This window comes from Homalodisca vitripennis, chromosome 5 (assembly GCF_021130785.1).
Source record: "Homalodisca vitripennis isolate AUS2020 chromosome 5, UT_GWSS_2.1, whole genome shotgun sequence".
NCBI lineage: Eukaryota > Metazoa > Arthropoda > Insecta > Hemiptera > Cicadellidae > Homalodisca > Homalodisca vitripennis.
The window spans coordinates 169,996,227-170,021,968 of record NC_060211.1 but is presented as its reverse complement, the minus strand read 5'-3'; the positions used below and the strand labels follow the sequence as shown (position 1 = coordinate 170,021,968).

Sequence of the window (25,742 nt, the reverse complement as noted above, 5' to 3'; positions counted from 1 at the left end):
GCAGTAATTGGCGTCGAACGTCTGAGGAGATATGATCCAGTCAGACCACCCGATCTCGGAGAAGTCCAACGTCAGCTTCCGCACTGCGCATGCGCCAACTTCGGCGGCAGCTCCTGTTATCGAAGTTTCACTTCTCTGTGGACATAAACAAATGTGTCAGCTGAGAAAATTCTAAACAGTCTACTTAGAGTTGCGATCAAGATAAATATTTTATTTCTTAGTTACTGCTACGTTTTATCTTCCCCGAAGATAGAAAAATGGAACTCATCCACAACAGCCCCATAAGACCAATGTTAAAAATCATGCGACCTTATTTTAAGACGTAGAATTTATGGGAATTGTCTAATTTTAAAGATATAATCAATAAGCATCTGATTGCTTTTTAGTTATTTCTCTATATTATTGTTATTTAGAACAACCCAAACTTTTTTGTACTTCTCATTTAAATATTTAAAAAGTATAAACTTTACAGGACAAACTAAAAATAGAGTTTGGATGCCTATTAGTATTATCTTCAAAAAAACATCTCCATAATCTTACGACTTAAAAGATGGTCGTAAAAGTACGTTAGGTTTAACATTATTATGAGAAAACTCAAGCCATATTAATATTAGCACCATAAGACCAATGTTAAAAGTCGGGCGACCTTATTTTAAGACGTACAATTATTTGATGTGTCCCTTTTAAAGATATGCAGTAATTAATAAAAATCTAATCGCTTTTTAGTTATTTTACTATATTATTGTTATATAGAAGAATAATTCAAACGTTTTTTGTACTCCTCATTTAAATATTTAAAAAATATAAACTTTACACACCAAAAATGAAATTAATCTTACGACTTAAAAGAAGGTTGTACGAGTAAAAGTACGTGAGGTTTAACATTGTTCTTATGGAGAAAACTCAAGGTCGTTTCGGTACGTATACTAAACGTACTATAGAAAATTAAATTATTGTTATATACGAGTTTTTAATTTCACATACCACTCATTTAGTTTCATTCTTTAAGTAGTATTTTGTTTCAAAATATGTCAATTTCTTAATTTCTGATCTAACTAAATAATGTACAAATTTCATATTCTATCTTCAGCCGTTTCTCCAATTGCTTGGTTACATAATTGCCCCCAATTACTATTTTTAATGTCTATTATTTTCTGTGGAGTGATAATTTCGTTTTTATTACTTTAAATAACGGTTTTAAGGGGTTGTGAGGTTGGAATTTAATAACATTACGGTAGCTAAAGAGCAATCACATTACCTTTATTTAACAATAAGCCACGAAACGCTTAACCCAATGACAATAAAAGTTTTTCGTTTATGTGTAAGTTTCTTAAAACAGTTACACTTATCCTGTCAACCGAAATTCCAATCGCATCGAAACTGGTGTTACTGTCATACCTTCGTTTTATAAAAAAAGTTAGACAGTCATGAATTAGTGAATTGGTACAGAACGTGATTGAATCAAGCCAATTTTAAGATATACAGATACAGAATATCCAGAAACAACTAACAATCGACATAACAACATTTGTAACAGAATTTACCTGAACCCCCCAAACATCCCCCCCCCTAAACTACTGAATTGCTAAGTGATAGCGTGAGTTAGTACGACACTATTTGGGTTTTCTCTTTCAGTCCAGAACCATAGAGCATTGTGTAGACTCACAAACCGAGTTTTTGGTGTAATTGATGTAGAATTTTCCATAAATTGATCGACGTGCTACTTGTATGAAAGTGACTTAAGAAGAGTGCATCAAAAGGGTTAAAAATATTATGTTGCGATGTTTTATCAGATCATATTTTTCTTACATTGTAACACTTAAAACCAACCGTCCGATACTTAGATAAATGTTAAAACAGCATCAACTAGACGAAGCTGAACTGAAGCTAAACTCAATATTCACATATCATTTATATGTCTAAGGGCCTATCAAGCTAGGAGAAATATGATGCCAGAAAAAATACCATTCTATATTTTTAACCCTTTAGATACCCTTCCATTTTGACCTCCATCAAAACTAAAGTGGCTTACGATTAATTAATTTCTTTTTATGGAAAAGTGCCTTTATTTTCTTTTAGCTAACCGAATGAATAATTGTTTTTACTAACCGGATGAATATTTTTTTTCTAATCCGATGAGTCATTTTCTTTTGGCTAACCGAATGAATAGTTTTCTTTTGGTTAACCGGATGAATAATTTGTTTGGCTAACCGGATGAATAATTTCTTTCGGCTAACTGAATAATAGTTTTCTTTTGGCTAACCGAATGAATACTTTTATTTAGTCCACTGCTGCAGTAGCATTTAACAATAATGTCTCAGTCAGCTGTGCATGGTGAAGGTACAAATAATGGTGTATTGCTATAGATAGCTGCCCAGCTATTTGTATATATATACACGAATATTCTAATAAAAGACTGAACTTGGACGAACAGTTAAATATATTAGATTTACTTAAAGGATTCTTATAAGTATTCTAATATCTCAAAGTGCTTAGTTCTCTGTATAAATGTATGTATGTGTTTTTACATTAGTGATTGTTAAAGATCCTTAAAACAATAAAGTTGGGATTTAAAAATATACTACACCTATAATCAGTAATCTACTACTGTAAAAAAACAATAACTTTTTCTGAACAAATTTCAAAATTCCATCGTAATAAAAACTTTTTATACATTTCTTCAAAACTCCACCCTTTTTAAAACTTCCTAAGAAAGCTAATTTAAATCACTAAATTTTATGATGAAAACAACATACTTTATTTACTAACATTCACTACAAATAAGGGAAGTTGTGACATTTGTCTTAAGCCAATTCCGTATTAAAGTATCAGTTACTACATTTAAATATGTGAATTGCCCTCTAATATTACGAAACATTTTGTATTTTGCACTAAACATCGATGACCACAAGATAGTTTACTAATTTCCAAATTAAATGGATGAGTCATTAGTGATAGACATAGATTTTCAGTTAGAAATTATAAAAATAGTAGTAACTTCTATAAGAAAACCAGGCAACAATGTTAGGAGCTGATCACGTCTACACTGACAAATCTACCAAGGCTGCAAGCCATCAATAGCTATGCTATAGTCAAACGCACCACCAACACTACTGGTAGGGGAAGGAAAGCCCTACCAATCGATGATTCACAGGCCGCCCAAACACCAATAAAATGCACACAAAAGATTTGCATAAACGGAAAAGCCATTTGGCACCCACAGCACACATATATCTTCCCAAGAGTGCATGCTGTCATCGGAGGATTTACTCTTTGTCCTGACAATTTGCCTCTTATTACTCTTTGTATACTTCAACAGAAGCGTGTTGTATTTGTTTACTATTAAACTTCTAATACGCATTTACAAATTAATTGTACCGTTATTTAGGTGTTTTTGACGTGACAACGTCTTAAATTAGGTTGCGGCTCGGAGTCACTCATGAAAAAGTGTAACGCCCGGTAACGTTACGATGCCCGTCCAGTGGGTCCGCCGCACGGGATCCGCACGGGATAAAGCAGATAACTGTGGGTCCGCCGCACGGGATAAAGCAGATAACTATGTTTATTCGTGAAAATGTGGAGTGCTTAGATTCGTCATTTACAACAACTACAACAATAAAGGTAAATAATTGTACACTGATATTTCATTATCGTAAACTATGATTGATTGATTAATTGTTAGATTGACACAAAAGTTGAGAAACTGAGTTTATAGGTTATGTCATACTATTGATAAATGTTGATAGTGTTAAGTAAATTATTAGTTTAAATCACTCTGCAATCAATCGTAATTCAGTCGATTGAGAAGAAACAGCGCGTATTGCTAGTCAAACATTTAAAATAACAAATTATAACCTCTAACCTGTCATAACAGTGCGACCAAACAAACGAACTAAACCGACCAATCACCACGCGCGGAGTTAGAATTTAACTGTGTTTAGCAAGAATTTCAAATTCCAATTTTAGTAAATGTTTTATTCAACTTTACCATTTACACCAACAAATTTTAATTAATTTCAAATTATGTACAATGTTTTAGTAAACAAAATATATTTCTATAGTTAAAATTTGTGCAATTCTTATTTTCATTCAATTCCTTGTTCCTATTGTGCAATTAAATAATATTCATATCAATAAATATTCTACCGAGAAAAAGACGTTGTCACGTAAAATCTTCGCCCGTAAAACCGACTTTACAGGCAACCATAATTTTTTTTTAAATATTTAAATGCTCAATGTTATGTATAATTTACCCAGTAAATATTTCACAGGTATTTGTGGGTTTATCCTTAAAACATATTTTAGGATAAAGATTCAATCAGTTTCACGTACGAAATTTGGAGAGTCAACCAATTGAATTGAACTTAACAACTATGGATAAAAATGGTTAAATATTATTTGTATGGTTTTTACTAAAAAGAGTGCATAATTGTAGAAAAATTAATAAAGGTTTAGTCGTTATTATTTACTTCAATTTATTAAATGTTCTAGTTTCTGCATGAATATTCAATTATTTTTATATCTAATTACAATTAATTTTTAATAAACATGATGCTATGTTTAATATATATTTTTATAAGGTAATCATTGAGTTCTTTTATATAAAACAATATAATTCAAAGTAATTCGATCTCGGAAGACAATGGATCGTGTGAGTTAGTAAAAGGAAAAGTCACTGAGGACAATTTTTTATATAATACATATTTTTGCAACTCTGTTACTCGTTACTGGTTAATATAAGTTACATCCGATGGAACAAAATTCTTGGCGGATTAAAAACCTAATTGGCACGCGTGTTAATTTTTTTCTCTCGTGAACTTGGTAGCTGCCGTTCCTGCTGCCGAGCAACATCTCGTGAGCCATATCTGCGAGTTCAACCGAGTCTTTTCAACTTCGATTTTTATACTTCTAGTCTGCTAATCTTCACTTTTTCCGACTACAGCTGCAATGTCGAGCCAAGATGCTGACGCCCGCGCTCGTGAGTCGACATCAACGTGAAGGGAAGTCAATTTTACAGTTTTAAATAATTATTAAGTTCGTTTGCAAAATTCCCATCAAACATTGGAACCATTAGGCCCACACCCATGGTATCATCTAGTTCTTCATCACTCTATTTGGCAGCAACGTGGCAATACATTATTTTATTTTTACTCGTAACAACTAGAAGTAGTGCTTTTATGTTTATTTGCCACAATTAAACATATAAGTAAACTTTGAAAATCGAGTATCGGTATCCAACCCTATGTGTTTCTTCCATTCGGTACACATAATTGTTTAACGCCAACAAATATTAATAAATTTGTCTTCAAGTTGCATTTACTAACTTTATCCTTACGCACATTTAATTTCTTATAATTTACTGGTTTTTAATCTGGAATCTACATTACAGTGTAGGTTGAGAGCCAACTTGAATCGTATCAAAGCAAACTGTCTAGTTTTTTTTTTTTTTTCACCGATAGATCAATTTCTTCTAAAAATGAAATGATCGTCAACCGCGAAGTTTTTGTTTGAGTTTGAAATGGGAGGGTGTCAGAAGGGTTAAAAATATCAAGCGATAACTTTTTCTCGCGTCATATTTTCCGCAGCCTGATGCACTTCAGATCGTCAGCCACATAAATAATCACCGTCAGGCAACAAGATAAATAGGCCGAAAGTCGACACGTTCAGTCAAGTACTTGGTCTGTGTACGGTTGGCTGAAGCTGATATAATATTTATTTACGTGCGTGAAGATTGGTTTCAAGGGTGTCAAGCTATGAAACATGTGGTCTCGGAAATATCGTCCCATGTTTCTAGCCCTTTGACTATCCTCTTATCTCGACTACTACTAACAATGGTGTGCCTGAAGATTGATTTCTTGCTGTGCAGAAATTCCTTTATTGATTTCTAGAAAAATTAGGATGTGTGCTTATACAATGAAAATTGGCTCTTTAATCCTGAGCCGTTAGGTTAGTTTAGTGTTTATGAACTAACTTTTCATCATCACATTTACCAGAAACCTAGATTTTCTAAGGTTTTTTTCATTTTAAACCTGGAGATCGAAAGAGACGAAGAGACTTTTTGAAAATACTATTATTATGTTGCTTAAATGTTGTGAACTTGAAAGGAAAGTACGATGTCGGACATTTGGCATCGCTGTATGTTACGGAAAACTACAACACAACGTTTCGAGGATTGAAATCTACCCTCTTCTTCAGTTGTCAACACCCCTAATGCATGAGTCACCAAATGGCGAATCTCGACCGCCAACCTATTTTGTGCGAACCTTGTGTTACCAATTCAAAATATTTTACATATGTACGCAGCTTGAGTACGTTATTTCATTTTTCCCGCGATTTGTCTTTCCTACTATCGCATCGTCGATTCGCTAACGGATCGGCGCGGAGCGCAAGATCGTCAGACGTCGCGGTGGGTACAATTGGTGCGGGGCGGCGCGGCGCGGTATGTTAGTACGTACCAAAAGAAATTATAAGATAAAACACAAATCATTTGCGACAATTTTCCACTTGACAGTATATCAAAGAGTTTATTTCCAAGCTACATATCTTCGACTAAAACCATGAGTCGTCCAACGACTGAGCAGGAGAAATGTGGTGAGGCTTCTTAACGTATTTCTTAGACTCTTTCTAAGCATATGAAACCATTCACCGATGCTGACATAGTCTACGAATGCATGCTCGAGGCAGGTAATGTTTTGTTTGATAGCAAAAAATATGTTGAAACTATTTGGCGGATTCCGTTATCTACGAGTATTCTTTCAAGAAACACACTAAAGAAACTTGGCTGAAGAAAATCATTGTGACGTGAAAGGGCAGTTAAATAATTCCGACTATTATACCTTGGCTATGGATAAATCACGTAACATTACTGATAAAGCACAATTAGTTACATTTGTACGTTTTTTTTGCATAAAATAAGAGAAACTATGTTGACTAAAATGTTGAGGCGCTGTTGGTGATTTTGCCGTTAATAGGAAGTACCCTGGGAGAAGACATGATCAAGGCAATAATGGAGTATTTCGTTAAATGTGAGTTAGGTTGAAAAAAGATTTTATGAGTAACTACTGACGGTGCACCAGCAATGGTTGGGTCCAAAAAAAGTTCACCTATTGAAAACCAATGTAAAATTTAATAAAAATTTTATTTCCTACCGCTGCATCATTCATCAAACAGTTCTTTGCTACTAACTATTCTTGAGAGAATAATGGAAGAATTGATAAAATAATACACTTTCTTCGTGCAAAATAAGCACTGAAATATCGCGAATTGAAAATATTTCTTGACAAAGTAGACGCTCAATATCGAAGTAGACGATCTGTTGTTGTATAATAATGTGAGAATGCTAAGCAAAGGATGCGTTTACAATGATCCTTCACCATTTTAGAAGACTTGAAAGCATTTCTTTTCAACATTGATCAGACATCAACCAACACCGATAATCAAAATGTCACTTCCATTGCTTTCTTATCATATATTTTTAGACACATCAATGCTCTGAACCTTAAACTTCAAGGCAAAGAAATGCTTGTATGGGAGCTCCTGTCAGGAGTAAAAAGCTTTTGGCGCACACTAGATCTTCTCAACATCGATATTAAAAATGAACGCCTGCACTTCCGTAATTAAAAATAAACCAGCAATGACAACGACCTTGACGTCGGTTAATACAACACGTTCATTCAGGATCTTAAATAGGAATTTGAAAACAGATTCACAGATTTTAAGAAAATTGGGAATTTATTCGATATCCCCAGTAACATTAACTCTCTGGACCATGCTGATGAATGGAGCAATGGAGCTGCAAATATTTGGAGCACCAAAAACAGGAAGTTCTTTGTCAAGATTTTTGGATAAAATTTGTTTGTGCTAATAAATATCCAAAATTTAAAAAAATAACATCTTTCTTGGCTTGGGTCAAAATATCCTTGTGAAGCAGCGTTTTCTAAGATTAACTTCATTAAAAATAAATTCCGGAACAGACTTCAAGAACAATGAATATCTTCAAGATCTAATGACAATAGCTTTCACAAAATTTAGTCCAAACTTCAAACGGATAGTTCAAGGCAAAAATATCATTTTTCTAAATAATATTTGTCAAAAAACAAAGGTACATCCTTTATTTATAACGTTTATTTATTATTTAATAAACTAATGTTCCGAAACCCATTTGTTTTTTAATCGTTGATATTGTATCTACACATATTTATTATTTCAATTGTTAAGTCCATAAGGGGTATTTTCCTTGCGGACCAAGGCGGTCATGTTGTTTTAAAAATAGGACCCCTAATGAAAGTAATTGGTGATCCCTACCTACATAAAAATCTTTTAAACAGAATATTGCAGCATGTGCAACTCTTGTGATAAACCTATTTGAAAGTTGTCGTATTATTATTTTTTATATATAAATTCGCCAGATTACGTATCAGTCGACACGACTGGCCTGCCATCAGCAACTGGTCATCTGCCTCTGCACGCTGCGGAATGGCCAAATACTCGGCTGCCGAAGCTGCATCCGTTTCCCTGATTGTGACAATTACTCGCCTTGTCAAGTGGGGGAGGGTCGGGGGGGGGGAGTTGACAGCAAAAGTCAATCTGCCACACGACACACTGTTATGAGGCCTCGTTATCAACCCCATTAACCGTTCCATTAGAGCTTACTTCGCTCGCTTCCCGTAAAACACTTTTATCCTCCCCGACACTAAAAAGTAATTACACCAGAACCACGCTGGCCACTTAAACGGTGGCTGCGAAGTACCAGGTGTTTTAAAAGCCATCAAAAATTACGCTTCTTATAAATTCGTTATGGTATTTTCCGAAGGCACCGAAGTAACAAATTTAAAATGATGAACGTAATGTAACGTGCCTTAAAAGCGTTTTAACTGAATACTAATCATCTTTATTATACCGAACTTTTGTTCCCAACTGATATACTTTCTAAAGTTTTACTCCGCTTATGTTTTGAAATCTAGTAAAATGCATTTTTAACTTTTAGGGTACTAATGGTTAGATTACTTGATCATTGGGATTAAAACTGGAAATCCCTAAAAATAATTTGTGCGTGTGTTTCGATATCTCAATCAGTTTGGAATATATCCAGGCGTATCAGGACTTAATTTACACTCTGTATTTATATTATGTTTCTATTGAATAGACTTTGAAAATAACATTATACAAGATAGTAGTTGCGATTTAAAATTTAAAACGTTACCCCCTTCTACTTTGTACTCTCCAAAAACCTCGAAATATTAATTTAATATGTATGGCAAAGGTTGTATATTGATACCTCAACCCGTTTGGAATATATCCAGGCGTATCAGAACTTAATTTACACCTTTAAAGTAAATGTATTGTTTGCCAATAACTTTTGCTAGGATCGTCGTAGAGATGTTTTATTCATGCCATTGTGTTTATTTTAAATTTACCTTTCAAATTATACGTTACAAAATAGGGGTTGGTTGCAATTTGAAAATTTAAAGTGACCCTCCTCTACCAACATTTGAAAAAGGGGAAAATATATCTACCCTCCAAAAAGTCCAAAATGTATTTTAATAAGTATGGTGAAGGTTCTACATCGATATCTCAATCCGTTTGGAATATACCCAGGCGTATCAGGACTTACTTTACACCCTGCATATATAGGCAACGTCGTTGTTGATAACGGTAAATGTCCCTCAATAAGGTTGAATTGAGAAAGCATTTAACTATAGATTTGAAGTTTGTATATATTACTATTACTAAGCACCATTCCTTCTCTTTCTCTCTGTTTTTCACAGAATATCTCTAGAACTAATTGAGTCACGAACTTCAAAATTGGTATGTAACTTCATATTTTCTATTTAGACATAACCGAAATGGTCATGATGCATGCCCCTCTATGGAACGTGGCTGAGCGTTATCGTACCATAACTGTCCGAAAATTATCTCGAGAAAGAATTTATCTACAAACTTGATATTTAGCATGCAATTTCAGCGTGGTCTGCGTACTCTTAGATGGTTTATACGTAACATTTTCTGTAAAGGAATTAATACTTTCACTTCTCGCAGAGCCAGTAGTCAAATTATTTCTGCAAATGGTTTCAAAGATTTTTCTGAAGTGATTGATAAAAAGTGCCTCATTTTTAATCCGCACATACATAACACCTCCTATTTTTAGACAGAAATTTGCAAGTCTTCTCACTACTCCCCACACAACTATTTACCCATTTTAATTACAAACATTCCTAATAAAAAATTGTATACGCGTATATTTCCAACTGAAATGCTCATAAAATAAATCACTCTGTACGGAGTGTTTACCGCACACATGACTTACAATTCATAATTCTTGTCTATTGTTACTTGCCTGTTATAAATGTTTGTTCAGTGCCCGGAGTCCAGTAAAACAGTGGAAGTGATGTTTAGAGCCTGTTATAATTAGCAGTTTATGTTAAAACAACAGGAGCAGCGGTATAAACACAGGATATAAACGGAGCGGGCGCGCCCTCCTTGAGAGCCATTGTCACTCATGGCTCTACTCAAGGCTTTGGCGATGCGGATACAACAATCGGATTTGTTCATACTGAATCGGTTGTTCGTCAATCGATCTTAAAATTTATCTTTTTCCATTGTCACTCATGGCTCCACTCAAGGCTTTGGCGATGCGGATACAACAATCGGATTTGTTCGTATTGAATCGGTTTTTCATCAATCGATCTTTAAATTTATCTTTTTTAAGCCAAATTGTCGAAAATCTTAACACTTCCTGAATAAAAAAATATTTAACGGAAATAAAAAAATTATTAATTTTGAAACAATCTCCCCTTTTATAAGGGTCATACTTTTCCATGTAACCGTAACCTATTAAGTTACACAATCGATTCTGATGCATAATACGGATATAGTGGGAAGGGTCAATTCATTCGAATATTGAGTTGAGCTCCATTTCATCTTCTGCTTAGTGCAGCGTCTGAGATTTGACACTGTCACAGACTTGACTCCTGAAATCTGGAGTCCACTTTCGTTCGTAGGAAAAAAAGAATCCCAAAGCCCTTCCCACGACTGAATCAACCCTTAGCTGTGTTATGTGTAGAAAATTCGATTGCTCCAATGTGTTTAGACATCGTGTCAGTCAATATCGTAATGCACTCAATTTTGCACCTGATGATTATCTAGATTACACTCTAGATGACTGCTGGGTAACTAGACAGAGCTATTTTGTAGTCCAAGTGTCTCTGGTGTTGTAAAGATGCAACACGATAACAACTATAATCATCGTGTTGCCGAGACTGTGTTTTAAATACTGGAATCATAGCAAGGTACTCATTTACAGGAAGCTTTAAATGGAGGACTCACATACATTTTAATGACAATTAAAAATATGAATTTATACTTTTAAATTTTGCCGCCATTTTCCAAAACGTTTACTTTTGGAACATTTTCTATTTAACTTACTCGTTTAGGAGCTACTTAAATTATAAAAATGACACGTTTATACATGTTTAAGGATAATTTCTAAGGGCAATTTCAAAAGTTATAAAAAAAGGTTGTGACGTTATTTTTAATTAAACTATTACTATCGTGCCTAGCATTGGTAACAAAATGTGAGTGTAATTCACAAAATTTCCAAAATGAGAACACAAATTTAATACTTTTAAAATGTGACCACGATTAACAACCATGTCAGGTCGTATCGGGGACGATTTTATATTTTAGGAATAGTTCCAGATAAAGCATTTAAACTTTAAACATCATCAATGATCTATAATTTAATAAAAATTCCCCTATTGTCAGATAAATCCGACCTCAAACGGTTCGTGAAAAACCCCGCCTTATATTGTTTCTTATATCCAGTGTTGACTGACGGGATATTACTATTACAACTAATTAAAAGAAAATGACAACAACACTATTTTCAATAAGCTTACATTTATAACTTTAAACCGCTGACTTATAAGTTCAGGTAATTTATTAATTACACTCATGTTTTATTACTGATCCTGGAAACGGTAGTAACAGTTGACAGTAACTTTTTTTATAAAGTTTTATATTAACCTCAAAATTGTTCTTAATATTGTCCTTTTTAATGACTTTAGCAGTTAGCAGTTCCCAAACGAGTAGGCCTAAATTAAATAGAAAATTTCCAAAATAAAAACATTTTAAAACCTTGTTTTATACCCGAAACTGCAAGGAAACTTAAAAATATAAGAACATATTGGAAAATATATATATATATATATATATATATATATATATATATATATATATATATATATTGTAGGCCGACAGTGAGAGATCCGGGTTCGAGACCCGGCGGAGCAAGTACTTTTTGTGGTTCAACGGTTATTGAAATTAAATTAGGCTATTGCCACTTATATAAATTTTATGAATGTAAATAAAAGTATTTTGAAAGATATTTGGTTCTAGGATAATATGTCAGTTTGGTTAATTAAACACATATGTGACAGAAATGGCCAAATACAAAAATAATGTCTTCGTAAAAAATAAGGATTATGTGGTGTAGTGGTAGCGCACTCACCCGGCAAGTGATAAATCCCGGTGGAGCAAGTACGTTTTGTGATTCAATCTTTATTGAAATTAAATTAGGCTATTGCCACTTACATAAATTTAATGACAGATTTTGCAATTTGTAAGCTTATAATCAGGGATTATTTTACACTTTCACGTCTATTTACTTAACTAAGGTGACGTTGTTTTGTATCCCCACGTTATGTTACATCTTTCACTTTCCACAGAACGTAATGAAAGGTTAAGCTTATGTAGTTGAAGCTAACATTCAGCAGGCAGCAATAGTTGGTGGTATCGGACCATAAATAATGCCCTAACGACTGTCTCCTGAGTTTAATCTACTGTGAGACTCAAATATTACGGCACTTTGTCCATTCATATCCCGAATTCAATCTACTTGAAAACAGACATGTACTATACGGTTCGAGCGTTAACGAGTAATAAAATATTTACGACATTACAGACATGGAAAGTAAACCATAGAGGTGTTTTGCCGATTATGTTTACTAATAACGCTTGTTTCATCAGCTTGTGTGTGTGTTTGTTTGTCTGTATGTGTTCACAATAACATGATCTGGTTCATATATCTCTCGTTTTCACCAATTATGTGCAATCTTTATTAAAGAATTCGTGATTCAAGTTAGATGCATTCGTGAAAATACCAATAAAATATTGCGAAATGATAAGTTTAGCTGCAGTTCACCTTTCTCTTACGTGCAGCATCTGAAATCTGATGCTGTTGTAGACTTGACTCCTGAACTCTGGAGTCATGTTTGTCTGAAGGGATCAGATATCTGAGTCATGACTTCAGGAGTCAAGTCTGCAACAGCCTCAGATTTCAGATGCTGCACGTAAGAGGAAGGTGAACTGCAGCTAAACTCAACATTCTTATTGAATCAACTCTTCTCGCCATAGCTGCGTTATGTGAATAAAATATTATTACATTATATTGAAATGATCATCAGAATTGGATAACACTTACTTGATTTTCACTTTGCCAAGCTTCGATAAAGGAGGAGCTAGCCTTCATGCCTGTCTTTTTGCCTTTTTTACGCTTGCTTTTCTTCCCTTTCTTGAATTTCCTCTTGTTGCTCTCGATGTGCTGAACTGGGCCGGTCTTCGATCCCATCACGGATGTCGGCAAGGTCTTTGCCGACTTGATTATCCAAGGCGTTATCGTCATCGTCAGGCAGTTGGTTGTCCATTATTGACCTCATTTTACGGATCAACGCGCTAGTGGTGAACTTGTTCTCTTCGACATTTTCACCGTACGTAGGTAGAGTTTGGAGGGTATTTACTCTCTTTGTGTTGTTCCTTGTGAACATGTGCGCCTTCCTGGCTTCATCAAGCAGGGGGATGACTTGGAGATCGTTGCTTTGGTCTTCCCCCAGGAAGAGGGCGGCGTGGGGGCCTTGTCGCAACTTCTGCACCATCGCGTGGGTGTGCATCGGCGGCTTGGGGGCAAGCTGACTCCCGTCCTCCGACACCATGTTCTCCTCGCTGTCCTCAGCAAATACCACTAGGAAGGCGTGTGGAGTGTCGGGGACTCCCCGTAGGAAGTGGGACGGAGGGATCTGCTTCCCGGAAGGGGACTCGAACCTCACCGCTAAGATCCTCCTGGAGACCTTCGGGTCCAGTAGTAGCTCCTTGAGTGCCGCGGTGATGTCCACCGAGGCCCATGCACTCCTCTGGACCATGGACACCGGCACAGAGGCGAGAGGCACCAGCCGTGTAGGGGTGACCTGGTACAGCCTCACCCTGAAAGGGGGTGCCAGCAATCGCTTGTGGGTGTGCCGCTGGTGTAGTTTCCGCCTGTTCAGCTGCAGCTGAGCGAGCCTTACTTCTTCAGTCTCCTGTACACAGCTCACGTTGAACAACAAGTCCTTACTGCCAACCGACCCTGAAACATTCACAAAATATGTCTAGAACTTACTAGTCATGATATTGATCTAAACAAAGAATTCAATTTAGTACAATAGTATCAACAATACCCATAACAGTCCAAAGTAGATCTATAATTTCTTAAGTCATCCCATTTTTAAACATAAATATAATAAAACAATATAATTTATGGCATAAAATCAACCAAATATAAATTGTGGACAAGGTATTTTTGACGTCAACACACCTAGCTACTAGAGGTGCGATGAGTAAAAGAGGTAATGAGGAAATGCGTAAATAGATTAGCATCAAATGTGCATGACTTTAAAACAACTTTATTCAACAGCTCAAACTTTGGTGCAGTATTAATCATCAACAAGCTGCCCAATTGGATAAAGAATGCCGTAACAACCAAGGTGCTCAAAACTCGTCCGAAACGCTTTTTAACTGCGCAAGCTTTTTATATTGTTACTGATTTTTTGGCATTTGACTGGGAGATCGCCCAATCAGGAAATTGACTTCAGCGATGTAGGTGGAAAGTTGGCAAATAGATGAAAGTTTCATGAATGTTGAATTGTATGTTTGAATGTGATCCTGATGTGGTGAGAATGTACCAAACTTTAGCTCTGGTACCTTCTTTCTATACATGTGGTTGCTATACATGTGTATCATGTCTCTGTAATAAACATTGATTGATTGATTGATAGTCACTCTAAATATTGCCATAAGTTTCACAACCTGAAGCGAGACATAAATATCGTGATTAATTGCCTGTGATAAATCAATCTCCAATATACCTATTTAAAACATTATCGCCAGACATTAGTTGCCCTGATGGATTTGTTTGTAGCCTTCTCAACTTTATAAATCTATATTTGTAATCACAAAAATACTGCCTTCCCTCACTGTGTACAGTTTCTTCACTCACCTCACCGTGTACAGCCCAGACAAACGAGCAAGGTGAAAAAATCGTTCTTTTTAGCCCTAAATAGCTTCTACATTTTTATTTCATCGTGTAAACTTCTATTATAAATGTATATTTTATAATGAGAGTAAGGAACCAATGAGTGTAGTAGAATGCTAGATACCATCTTTCAACTAGCTGAAAGAAAGAGAAGGGGTCCGAAGCTCGTGCCTTATCACACCCCAGATACCGTCCACTCTACTGAAGGGCCTACTCTAGTCTACTGGGGTCGTTTAACAGATTAACAGCTACGCCATGCCATCCATGTCCCTCAGCCGCTCGACGCTGTTTCACTCATTCAGTATCTGAACATTTGAAAGAAGTTAAAACTGTTCCAGAGGAAAACAAAGGCTTTTACTCAATACATCAAGAAGCTTTAGTGAGTAACGTAATTGAGCACAAAATGGGTACTAGGCCTATATTGACTGAAACAAAAAACCTAGGACAAAAAACTATTATTTTGTGAAATGTATATTTGCTGTTCTGTAAATTTTAATTTTGCTTTTATTAAACTCATTTTATTTATGTAACTCTAACTGTAATGCAAAATTCAGAAATTCTAGATAGTAGACACATTTTGTTAACGCTTGAGAAACACAAACTAAAGAGAAGAAAATTTATTATTACGGACACATCCGTTTTGAAATAAATCGATCCGAAAAAATACTTAGATTAATTTAACAAGAGGTTTTAATATTAATAGCTCAAGGAATTACCCCCGTTTATAACTATTTACTTTTTGTAATGCACATTTCCATCCTTGCCGTTTTATTGCTCTATTTTTGTAGAAATTATAGCTAATAAACATAAATATATTATTAATGTATGGCATACACTAGCAGACTCGGATGTTATTTTATTGTGGTGACTCTTTGGAGCTTTAAATATTTGAACAGGTTAAAAGGGTATAAATATTCGATTCCATTTGTGTAACCCACATTGTCTTTTTAACAATATTTTACCTGAATAATTTTACAGACCAGTAATAAGCATTGTAAATTGCTTCGAAACATGTAAAATAACAGAGGCTAAATTATGGTACTTCAGATTCAATCTGTGTATCCTCCTACTGATTAGTTCAGTGTTTTAGAAACACATAAATAATTTAAACTGAGAGCGGATAGTAGATACAATCCATTACTGTATTATAACTGTTCTATGAGAACCTCCAAGTATCATATAATATTCCTGTGGTATAAAACACTTCCTACAAATAATATTTCTTCTTACAAACAACACCCAACGTACGATTAGGCATCTTTAAATGTGTTTTAGCCCTTCGCAACTTTTACTGAGCTTAAACATGAATTTGCAAGGAATGAATTATCTAAGTGGTGACGATGGTTTTTTGGCATACTCAAATTTCCACTAACATTTTTTGGAAAAATTCATGAACTCGTACTTCACAGCAGTCTTGATAGTATTAGTTACACCAAAGATATATTTAAATGCTGTAAATTGAGCGCTCGAACTGCCCCGTGTGGATTGAGAGGTCAGGTAGTAAATATTTGAAAGGTAACAACCAAAGTTACGTGGCGCAGATCTAGCGGCTGAACTCAGAACTAACTGAAATGATCCTTCGGACCTAGCACACCTTGTCTGTATGACAGATTTATCTCCTGTGTAACTATTACAAGTGATCAATAGCAGCATTCAGTTGCCAATGGCGTAGTGTAGCGGGTACAGCGGTTATCGTAAGATAACCAGATCAAGCAATGTCGAGCGTGGCTGGTGCTTGGATGGGTGACCGCTGAGCGATCCTGTCCTTGCAAGCAGCCCGCCTGCTTGGCCATTAATGGTGGTTCGGAAGTCACATTTATAAAAATCGGTGGTCCCATACGTTAAGAGCGTTATTTTCGGCTCGTAAAACATGAAATTCTTTACCTTTTTGCTGTAGTTTAAAATTGTTGAAATAATTGCTCCGAACCTATTACCTATTGTTTAATCAACAATACTGACCTACCAGTATCACCCTTGCTATGCAATAATGATCTTCTAATTTGATTGTGTTCACAATGATCAGAACTGCGTCGTGAAGCTTGACAATACCTGTCCGGCCATTGTTGGTGGTTCGGAAGTCACCTTTAAAAGGTCGTTGTTCCAACACGTTTAGAGTAGAGAGAGCTCTTAGTACTAATTTCAGCTCGTAGAATAAGGAATCCTTTATCTTTTTACTGTAGTTGAATTGTTGAAATATTGGCTCCAAACAATATTGACCTACCAGTATCACCCGTAATGATCTTCCAAATTCCAATTTGATGGTGCTCACAATGATCAGAACTGAGCTGTGAAGCTTGACAATGCCATGGTTACTATCGCTTCAAATCTGCCAAACTCCTGACCCTCGCCGCCGGGTGGCAGTATTAGGATTCCACAGAGCGGCGCATTTCGCGGTGAATCACTTCAATTGAAGATCCGCTAGCATTCTTCCGAGAAGATTGCTTCCTGCGATGACACCGGTGGTGCGGTGACACGGGCGGAGTAGCGGGCGTAATTATAAATCGCAGGTAAGAGAGGAGAATTGCTCCTTGTCGGTATAACACCGGGCGGCCCTGTAATCATGGGGGAGGTCTAGGCTAATATAGCAGGATATACAGCGGTGAGGAAACCAGTTCTGAGCATCCTCACAGGTGCCTCTCGAGCACCGCGGTGATGGATAGGACATTTCTATCCAGCTCAAGCTAGGAGCCGAGAGCTACTTCCAGCTATTTAAGCACACATCCTTATTATCTTGAAATCTATAAAAGGATTTCTCATAGGAAGGAGATCGATCGTCAGCCTCCCTAATTTTGGCGTTTTACGAACTTAAAACCTACCTTAACAGGCATAAATAATTAAGGAAACAGGATTTTTCCATCATTAACAAGGGAATCATTAACACTACGTTTCGAAATCTGCAATCTGATCTCTTCCTCAGGTGAATACCTAACCTAACACATTACTAAAATGTAAGTAAAAATAATGATTATGATCAGGCAATGTAATGTTACTTATTGTTTTATATAACATTACGGAGCGATGGCAAGTGTCCGGAAAATCCCATTTCCTTCACAATCCGATCATTGTCAAAAACAAACTTCAAAGAAAGACCATAAATAATTGTAATTTCACCATCAGACAACTATAAAAAATGAAAGTCACGTGTATTATCCAATTATTTGGTATTTGTGTGGATATTTTACGATGATTTAAAACTCATTTACACGTCTGAAAATTGCTTTTTCGTGTGTCAAGTAAAATATTATCTGAGAAAATTTATTGTTTCATATTTTTATGTATTCAATATGCTCCCATTTTGGATCCCCCCTCCAACCACTAAAACTAAATGATGTTTTTGTATAAAATACCCTGGAAATGTATTAACATTTTCCCTTATGACAGATTAGTGTTTACTAAAAGTCTTGATCTGTCTAGAAATGTATCTTAGACAGATCATAATAAAACTACCTGTACAGGGCTTAATTCTCAAATACTGTAATTTAAATAAGATTGTCTTGAGTGCTATACACATCAATGTAAAAATCATCTGACCATTTTAGGGCTGGTCTTTGTACGTTCACAAAAAGTTTACAACCGTAAGGAAAGTTAGAACTGGTGTACCTTTCTTTATTAATCTGGTGGTCTATTAAACAAAACAGTTTATTAATTGTTTTAAAAATATTAATAACCATATGGTTGGTTTTTATTCAACAAAACAAATTAAAAACTAGACAGAATATATCAATACACATATATTGTACTGGAACAACACCGCCTTAGTATCAAGTGCAGAAATTTTGTTTTTAGAAATTATTTACAGAATTGGACTTGAAGTTTAAGAACCTTAAGACTCTTTAAGCCCCCTCCCCACTATCGCTATTTTCTATGAAATACGGAATTTATAGACGCTTACTTGTCGTAATTAAATAATAAGGAATGGAATAAATAGCGAATGCGAAATTAATATTATTCAGATTATTCCCTTCTAAAAATGTACTCTATTTAGGTTTCTTGCACTATCTGTATTAATATTTGTAGAACAATGTGTACTTACATATTCTGTTTACAATGATTTCATTTACACTCTAAAATATTTTTTTTATTTTGAGCCATATTAGAGTAGTTGCCAGAAAATAAGTTTAAATTTCCTTGAGACGTTCAAATATACTTGCGAGAATTGAGATCATTTCACGCACTATGAAGTTCTCAATCATTTCATTTAATAATGATAGAATTCGTTGTGTATTTCATCATAGAAAGTTGTATACCATGAAGTGTCCCATATATTGTTAATTTATTCTTAACTTTAAGGCCTCCCCGACTCTGTACAAGTCCACAATAACATCTCCCCTATCTGTAAAACAATTTTACAAATACAAAGAGGAATAATATCAAAGTAAGGGATATTCAATATGGTCGCTAATATCACCATAGTGGTGGAAATACCGTGGAAGTTAGATATCATTTATGTCATGAATACAACGAGATTTCTGGCACCAGTAACGATGATTTTGAGGTGGTGAAAAAAATTATATATGATAGCAGTAAAATCCTGAAAATGCTTTGGCATTGGTATCCCGTAAATTGGCCAAATTCTATTGCCTGCTCACAAAACAAACTTTTTCAATGATACCTACCACTGAAATAGTAATTTAAAGCAATAAACTTGTCATTGTGGTCATTTGAACAATTTTGGATGGTTTTTCTATTTTCCGAACGTTCTAACACTAATATCTCTGCCTACGAAGGGGCTGCCCTGCACTAAAAAATTATACATGGAGATAATGCCTATCACAAATAGAATAAAATCAGTACAATTCTGAAGAGAACAATGTAATGTTAAAAATTATGTTTAAAAATATATAAATAGTGTATATTTATATTATATCCTTTTATATTTCTGTAGAAAAATATTTTAGATTGAGAGCGGCAGCTACTGAAATTTGAAACGTAAATTCTGAGTACGGGGATCCATTTTTATCCCCAATATATCTTAAAAAAGCAAAAAATACAAGGATAATCAGTTAGTTTTTACCAAACTATGTATAACTCGTCACAATAAATATTTTTAGCAAAACATCATCTTTAAGTGGTCGTATATAAGTAAACTGAAGAATCTCAAAGAAATAAAAAAAACACTATGTTGAGAAAACTCCATTTGAATTTGAGACAACAATTAGAGACGAAAAGTGTTCTTATCAATACTGATAATCTACCAACGATCACCCTCTTCTTGCGTCATTCGTTATTTTTAAAATAAGGTAAAAATAATAACCACACGTCATTTTCTTCATTTTTTGTAGGGGGGAAGGAAGAAACATAGTCGTGCTTAGAGAGGAAATATTAACAGCACTATTGACAATATGGGGTGACCTCTGAAGAATTAACAGCAGTATTGTCAATATAAACTTGCTCATATTGTACGTGTAGGCTGTTAACAGCTGAACAGCTGAAATTAACAGAATTACACCGCGCCCTTGTACAATCCTCTGGGTAGGCTCAGGTGCGCCCTTCTCGCCCTTAATGTTCGACCACCGCTTTCCCAATAATGGCCTCGTAATTCAGCACTTTTATTGGACGTTTTGGGGAATATTTAATCTTAATGTCCCAAGGCTGAAGTAATCACAGATTACGATATACCCGTCGCCTTTACTGCAGTACTAAGATGTTTTATATCACTCCATTATATTACCTTTGATATGAATTAATGATATTCGGTAATGAACACGTAAATAAACTATTAATACTATCTCTAGGCCACTCTGGCTTGCGGGGTGTGCTTGTTGCCTCGGTCTTCGACCTCGGTTCTTGCAACCTTTTTACCTAACGTAACCAATACACTTTCCTGTGTAAATAATCTGAAAATCTTCGTTTAACTTTTGTTGTTATTGACGATGGAAGGTTTGAAAGGATAACAGGGTACGGACATTTGCCAGCGTTTTGTGTTAAACAATGTATACCACTACGTTTCGAGGATTGGAATCTACTGATTGAATTTCTTGCAACTGACGAAGATGGTAGATTGCAATCCTAGAAACGTAGTGGTATGCATTTTGAAACATACGATTTACAACGAATAATAGTCATATCACCATCAGACACATATGTAAACAGGCTGAAGTCATCATTTTATGGATGTAGGGATAATATATCGATCTCCGTATACAGTCTGTATGTATATGGTTAGCTGGATATAATATAAAATTTATTTTCGGGCCAGATGGTTGGTTTTAAGAGTCTTAATCAAAATAAAAATATATAAAATTATAATTTTATATTTTTAACCCTTTCGATACACTACCATTTCGACCTCCACCAAGACTAGCGTGACTGACGATTAATTCCATTCTTAGGGGGAAACAATGCAAATTGACTCTCAGCTCCTTGACAGAGTTAAAGTCAAAATTCTTTATTTCGTTCCTTAATACATAGTTGAAACAGTAATCGTCAATAAATATGTTTAATTTAACACTGAAATAGATTTAAATAATAGGACTAAAACATTGAAATTTATTTTCAATTAAACTTAAAATAGATTATTTATAAACGAGGTATAGATAAAATCTTATGAGTTAAAATATTAAAATATGAACTCCACATCAAAGTTTTAAAATTTCTGAATTGTTTAAAAAGGATTTCTTTGCAGCCAATCAAGGATCCTGTTTTCAAACTTTGTTAAAGAAGTGTACCTGACTAAACGTGTATTTTTTTAATCGAATTGTATTTATCTGGTGAGATGATCAATGTTAGCCAATCTATGTTAGGGTATATCTAATTTGAATCTATTGCGTGTTAAGTAATTATGAATGTCATTCCTGCTTGAAACAATATGAATGTTCTGTTGTGAATATGAATTGACTATTGAGCGTTGAATTAAATCAAATAGAAAACTTTTGCAGAATTTGTATCAAACGGAAAAACTCTAAAAAAATCTAAGTTTTTCCTACTGTTAGGGTTCAGAAATATATAGATAAATATAAACGAAAATTGCAAAGCGTTATGGAAGAATTGAACTTTGTTAAAAATGTATCTGATTGTGCATTCATAGAGCCACAACGCTATTGATACAGATCAATGTCGTTGAGAGCTGTCACTGCATTTTTGTTGATTTTTATTTCATCCTTCTGGTACCTTGATCGTATAATACGTCACGTAACGCAGATTATGTTGTAAATGTTGATAAGTTTTCAAAATGTGGTCATACACACTGATGTTCCTCTTAATGTTTTCAACATCAATCAAAAACTGTTATAATTAATTTATGTTTACAATTAAGTGCTATATTCAGCAGGTTCTGACGTTCATCTCATAGAAATTAAGAAGAATTTCATTAGGAAATTTGTCTAAAGATCTCCTTTTATTTTGTATAATGAAAGGTGAGTCAACTAATTATTTTATTTTACAATTTCCTCTTCCAATAAATTAATAATGTGAATCTGGAATACCTAGTTTTATTAATACAATAAATGAAGTATTCAAAGATCGATAATCTGTTTTGTTTAAAGCAGCTTAAATATGTAAAAACAATTTTTCTTATATGTTCACTCATATGAAAAATGGAAAGTCATTTCAAAAATCTATCATTTATTTATGTATTTATTTTTTTATACACTAAGACGATAATTTTCGTCAGTGACTCGCAAGAGAAAGGTTGGGAGTAAGGGTAATAACTTGCTTATCTTTTAACCCTCATAAATCAAAATTTCAACGAGAATCCACTACAGTCAGCGTATAGTTAATGTTCACCTTCCCTGGTTTCTTTTAGCTACGTAAGTTTTTTTTATTATTGAATATTTTGTGTACTTACGGCTTATTGTGACATATTCGATTAAGAATTGTTTCTTTGCCTTTGCGGAGAGAACTAATGTGTATTTTTTGGCATTGAATCGGGAATCACATGAAAATTTAATTAATTAGCAGTGGACAATTAGTATAGCAGAGAAAAGATTAAAAAGTATGGTTAAATAATCTTTTAGTGTTATAGTTTCAAATATTTTAATAACAAAGAAAACTGTCTCTAGTATTTCTGACTTTTGCGAGTCATAGTGTTTTGGTACGGTTTATTTACTTTACTTTGTTTGTGTTTGAACCCTTCGCTTGTGTCGAAAGTTATTTTCACACCTAAGAAAGAGGTCGGATTCCAGACTTGGACACTTTTTGTAACTTTTAACAATGGTTACTACCTGTTACAACTTTCTGACCCTTTAGTATATTCAATCTTTTCAGCAAATTAGTATTCTCTGCTTGGTATGCTTGATGGTTTTAATAGTCACCAGGTTTTAATACAAAAGACATTTTTATTTCTTTTACAATTTAATTTATATTATTAATAATAAATTAAATAGTGGAAGAAATTAAAATGTCATTTATATTAAAAGAATTATTATGTTAAACATAAATGAAGAATTTACTGTTTTTCTAGGCAAACATTGCATTTTGGCGAACAAGTTACATAATCATACTTCATCACTAGAAAGCAAATCTTTACCACAACCAACTAAATTTACTAATTCACTTTGCCGGTTTTGGAATATGGTGAAGGTGAAAGATGCCGCAAGAACTTAATCACCACCCAACACCTTCATATTTGCCTCGGTTAGTTCACAGTTTCAGATGGTGCAATCCGTTTTTATGTGTGTTAAATTTGTCGTTATTTCAGAGTCAGAATCTGATAAATTCCGTGAAGACTGATAACATCGAATATTGTTTTTTTAACATTCACGAGGAAATTATAAGTGTTTAAACCAATAACTTTAAAGAACATTTTAACAAGCCCTAAGGATAAATTCTTACATTATGAGTTATCATCACCCTAGAGGATGGTTTAATGCGTTATGGCTTTAAAACGTTAAAATTTTGAATGAACTTAAGAAAACCCAACGTTTTAAAACAATGTTCACTTGAGGAATTTACATTTTAATAAACAATAATATGCCATTTCCTTGTTTATTTTTTATGTACATGGTGTACAGTTTTCAAACAATGTTCACTATAGGAAACTACATTTGAATTAACAATATTAATCCTATTTCCTTCAGTTAATTTTTATACGCATGGTGTACAATTGCATATTCTTATCTCTAGCCATTATTCTATAGCCCTAATTACTAGATATCCCCCAGTACTAATTGAATGCCAACAATTTCTTTCGAAAGGAGTAAGGTTTTCTTGTGTTTCTCGTCCTTAAGAAAGGAGTCTAAGAGAGCTTGTACAAAAAGAGTGTTATCAAAAATTCCGGCACAAATGACCAAGTTTTTTTGTCGTATTCCAATATCTCTGACTGACTCACCAAGTGTGGGGGCCGACATCGGCAGGATGTTGCGGATGGTGGTGGCGACGCTGTCACTGGGCTGCCTGCTGGTGGAAGTATACTGCCGGTAGAGTTCCAGCATGTGCCTGGGAGCGAAGGGTCTGGTGGTAGATCCTCTGGCGCCAGAAGGCGGCTGGATATGCAGCATCTCCTGGAACAGCTCTCTGGCGGCGGCCTCCTTGGTGGACGCCACGTCCCCCCAGGCGCTCGCTCCCCCACGTCCCTAGCACTGTCAACACCACACAAGACACGATTCCTCTCATCTCGTCAGCTTCAGCTCACATACTGGCGCGCCCCTGACTGCTCCGGCCGACTGCGGGGAGACTACTGCCTGCCGCCGTGGCGCGCGCTGGGTGTGGGGCGCGATCTCCGCGTCACAGATATCCTTCCCGAGAAAACCACTTTGCACTGATACCACCGGTTGATAAACCCCGCTTCGTGAGAACCACTAATGGTGTACGTACATTGACCAAATAATATTATTACACGTTATTTTGTTAGATATCTTGCAGATACGTTATCTGGCACAGTCACCGTGAAGGTATGTCTGTTACGCAACTGAAACTATTTCAAATTAAATTTCTACTTATAGCTCAATGAGTTGTGTCTATAAAAATCTCATATAATTGTTTGTCTGCCTCTGTTATCAGTACTGACAATGCATAAATTTAGTCCATCCTCAGAATTATAACTGCAGGTAACTTTGTATTGTATTGTATTGTTGTCTGAGCATAGTATATGTTTCATTTTATATTGTTGCTGGATAGAATAGAATATATGTGATATTTACTATTTCCAGCTGCAGTAGAGCAGGTACTTCAAGAATAATTTTAAATTTTCTTAAAATTGTAAACACAAATGAAATATTGTTCCTCTGTATTACAAGAATTGAAATAATTACTCATATTAGGCCATATGATGTTCGAAACCATTTCACTTAATCATGAAATTGTATACAACGAGAAGTTACATTAATTTATAATAATACTTCTTTCCGATGCTTCTCCGACTCTGCGCAAGTTTACTAATACCCCACATTACCAGTTTAATAAACATAATTATAGAACAATAATAACATTTATTGGTTGTTGGCTGAGCGTTTTCGAAGCC

General features: G+C 34.9%; 1 protein-coding gene across 1 annotated transcript; it reads right to left on the bottom strand.

Moving 5' to 3' along the window:
• LOC124363136 lies at positions 1–25,050 on the bottom strand. The gene is made up of 3 exons (XM_046818275.1): positions 24,612–25,050; positions 13,481–14,398; positions 1–135 (listed from the first exon to the last, which is right to left on the bottom strand). Exons 1-2 carry the CDS (start codon positions 24,778–24,780, stop codon positions 13,548–13,550), a joined length of 1,020 nt encoding a protein of 339 aa, XP_046674231.1. The 5' UTR covers positions 24,781–25,050; the 3' UTR covers positions 1–135; positions 13,481–13,547.
• Between the last annotated feature and the right edge of the window lie 692 nt (positions 25,051–25,742).

Coding starts and splice junctions, on each gene's coding strand:
- LOC124363136 (XM_046818275.1), bottom strand. CDS start 24,780: ATGCTGCATATCCAGCCGCCTTCTGGCGCCAGAGGATCTACCACCAGA. Junction 14,399..24,611: donor GATGTCGGCCCCCACACTTG/GTGAGTCAGTCA, acceptor TGAATGTTTCAG/GGTCGGTTGGCAGTAAGGAC.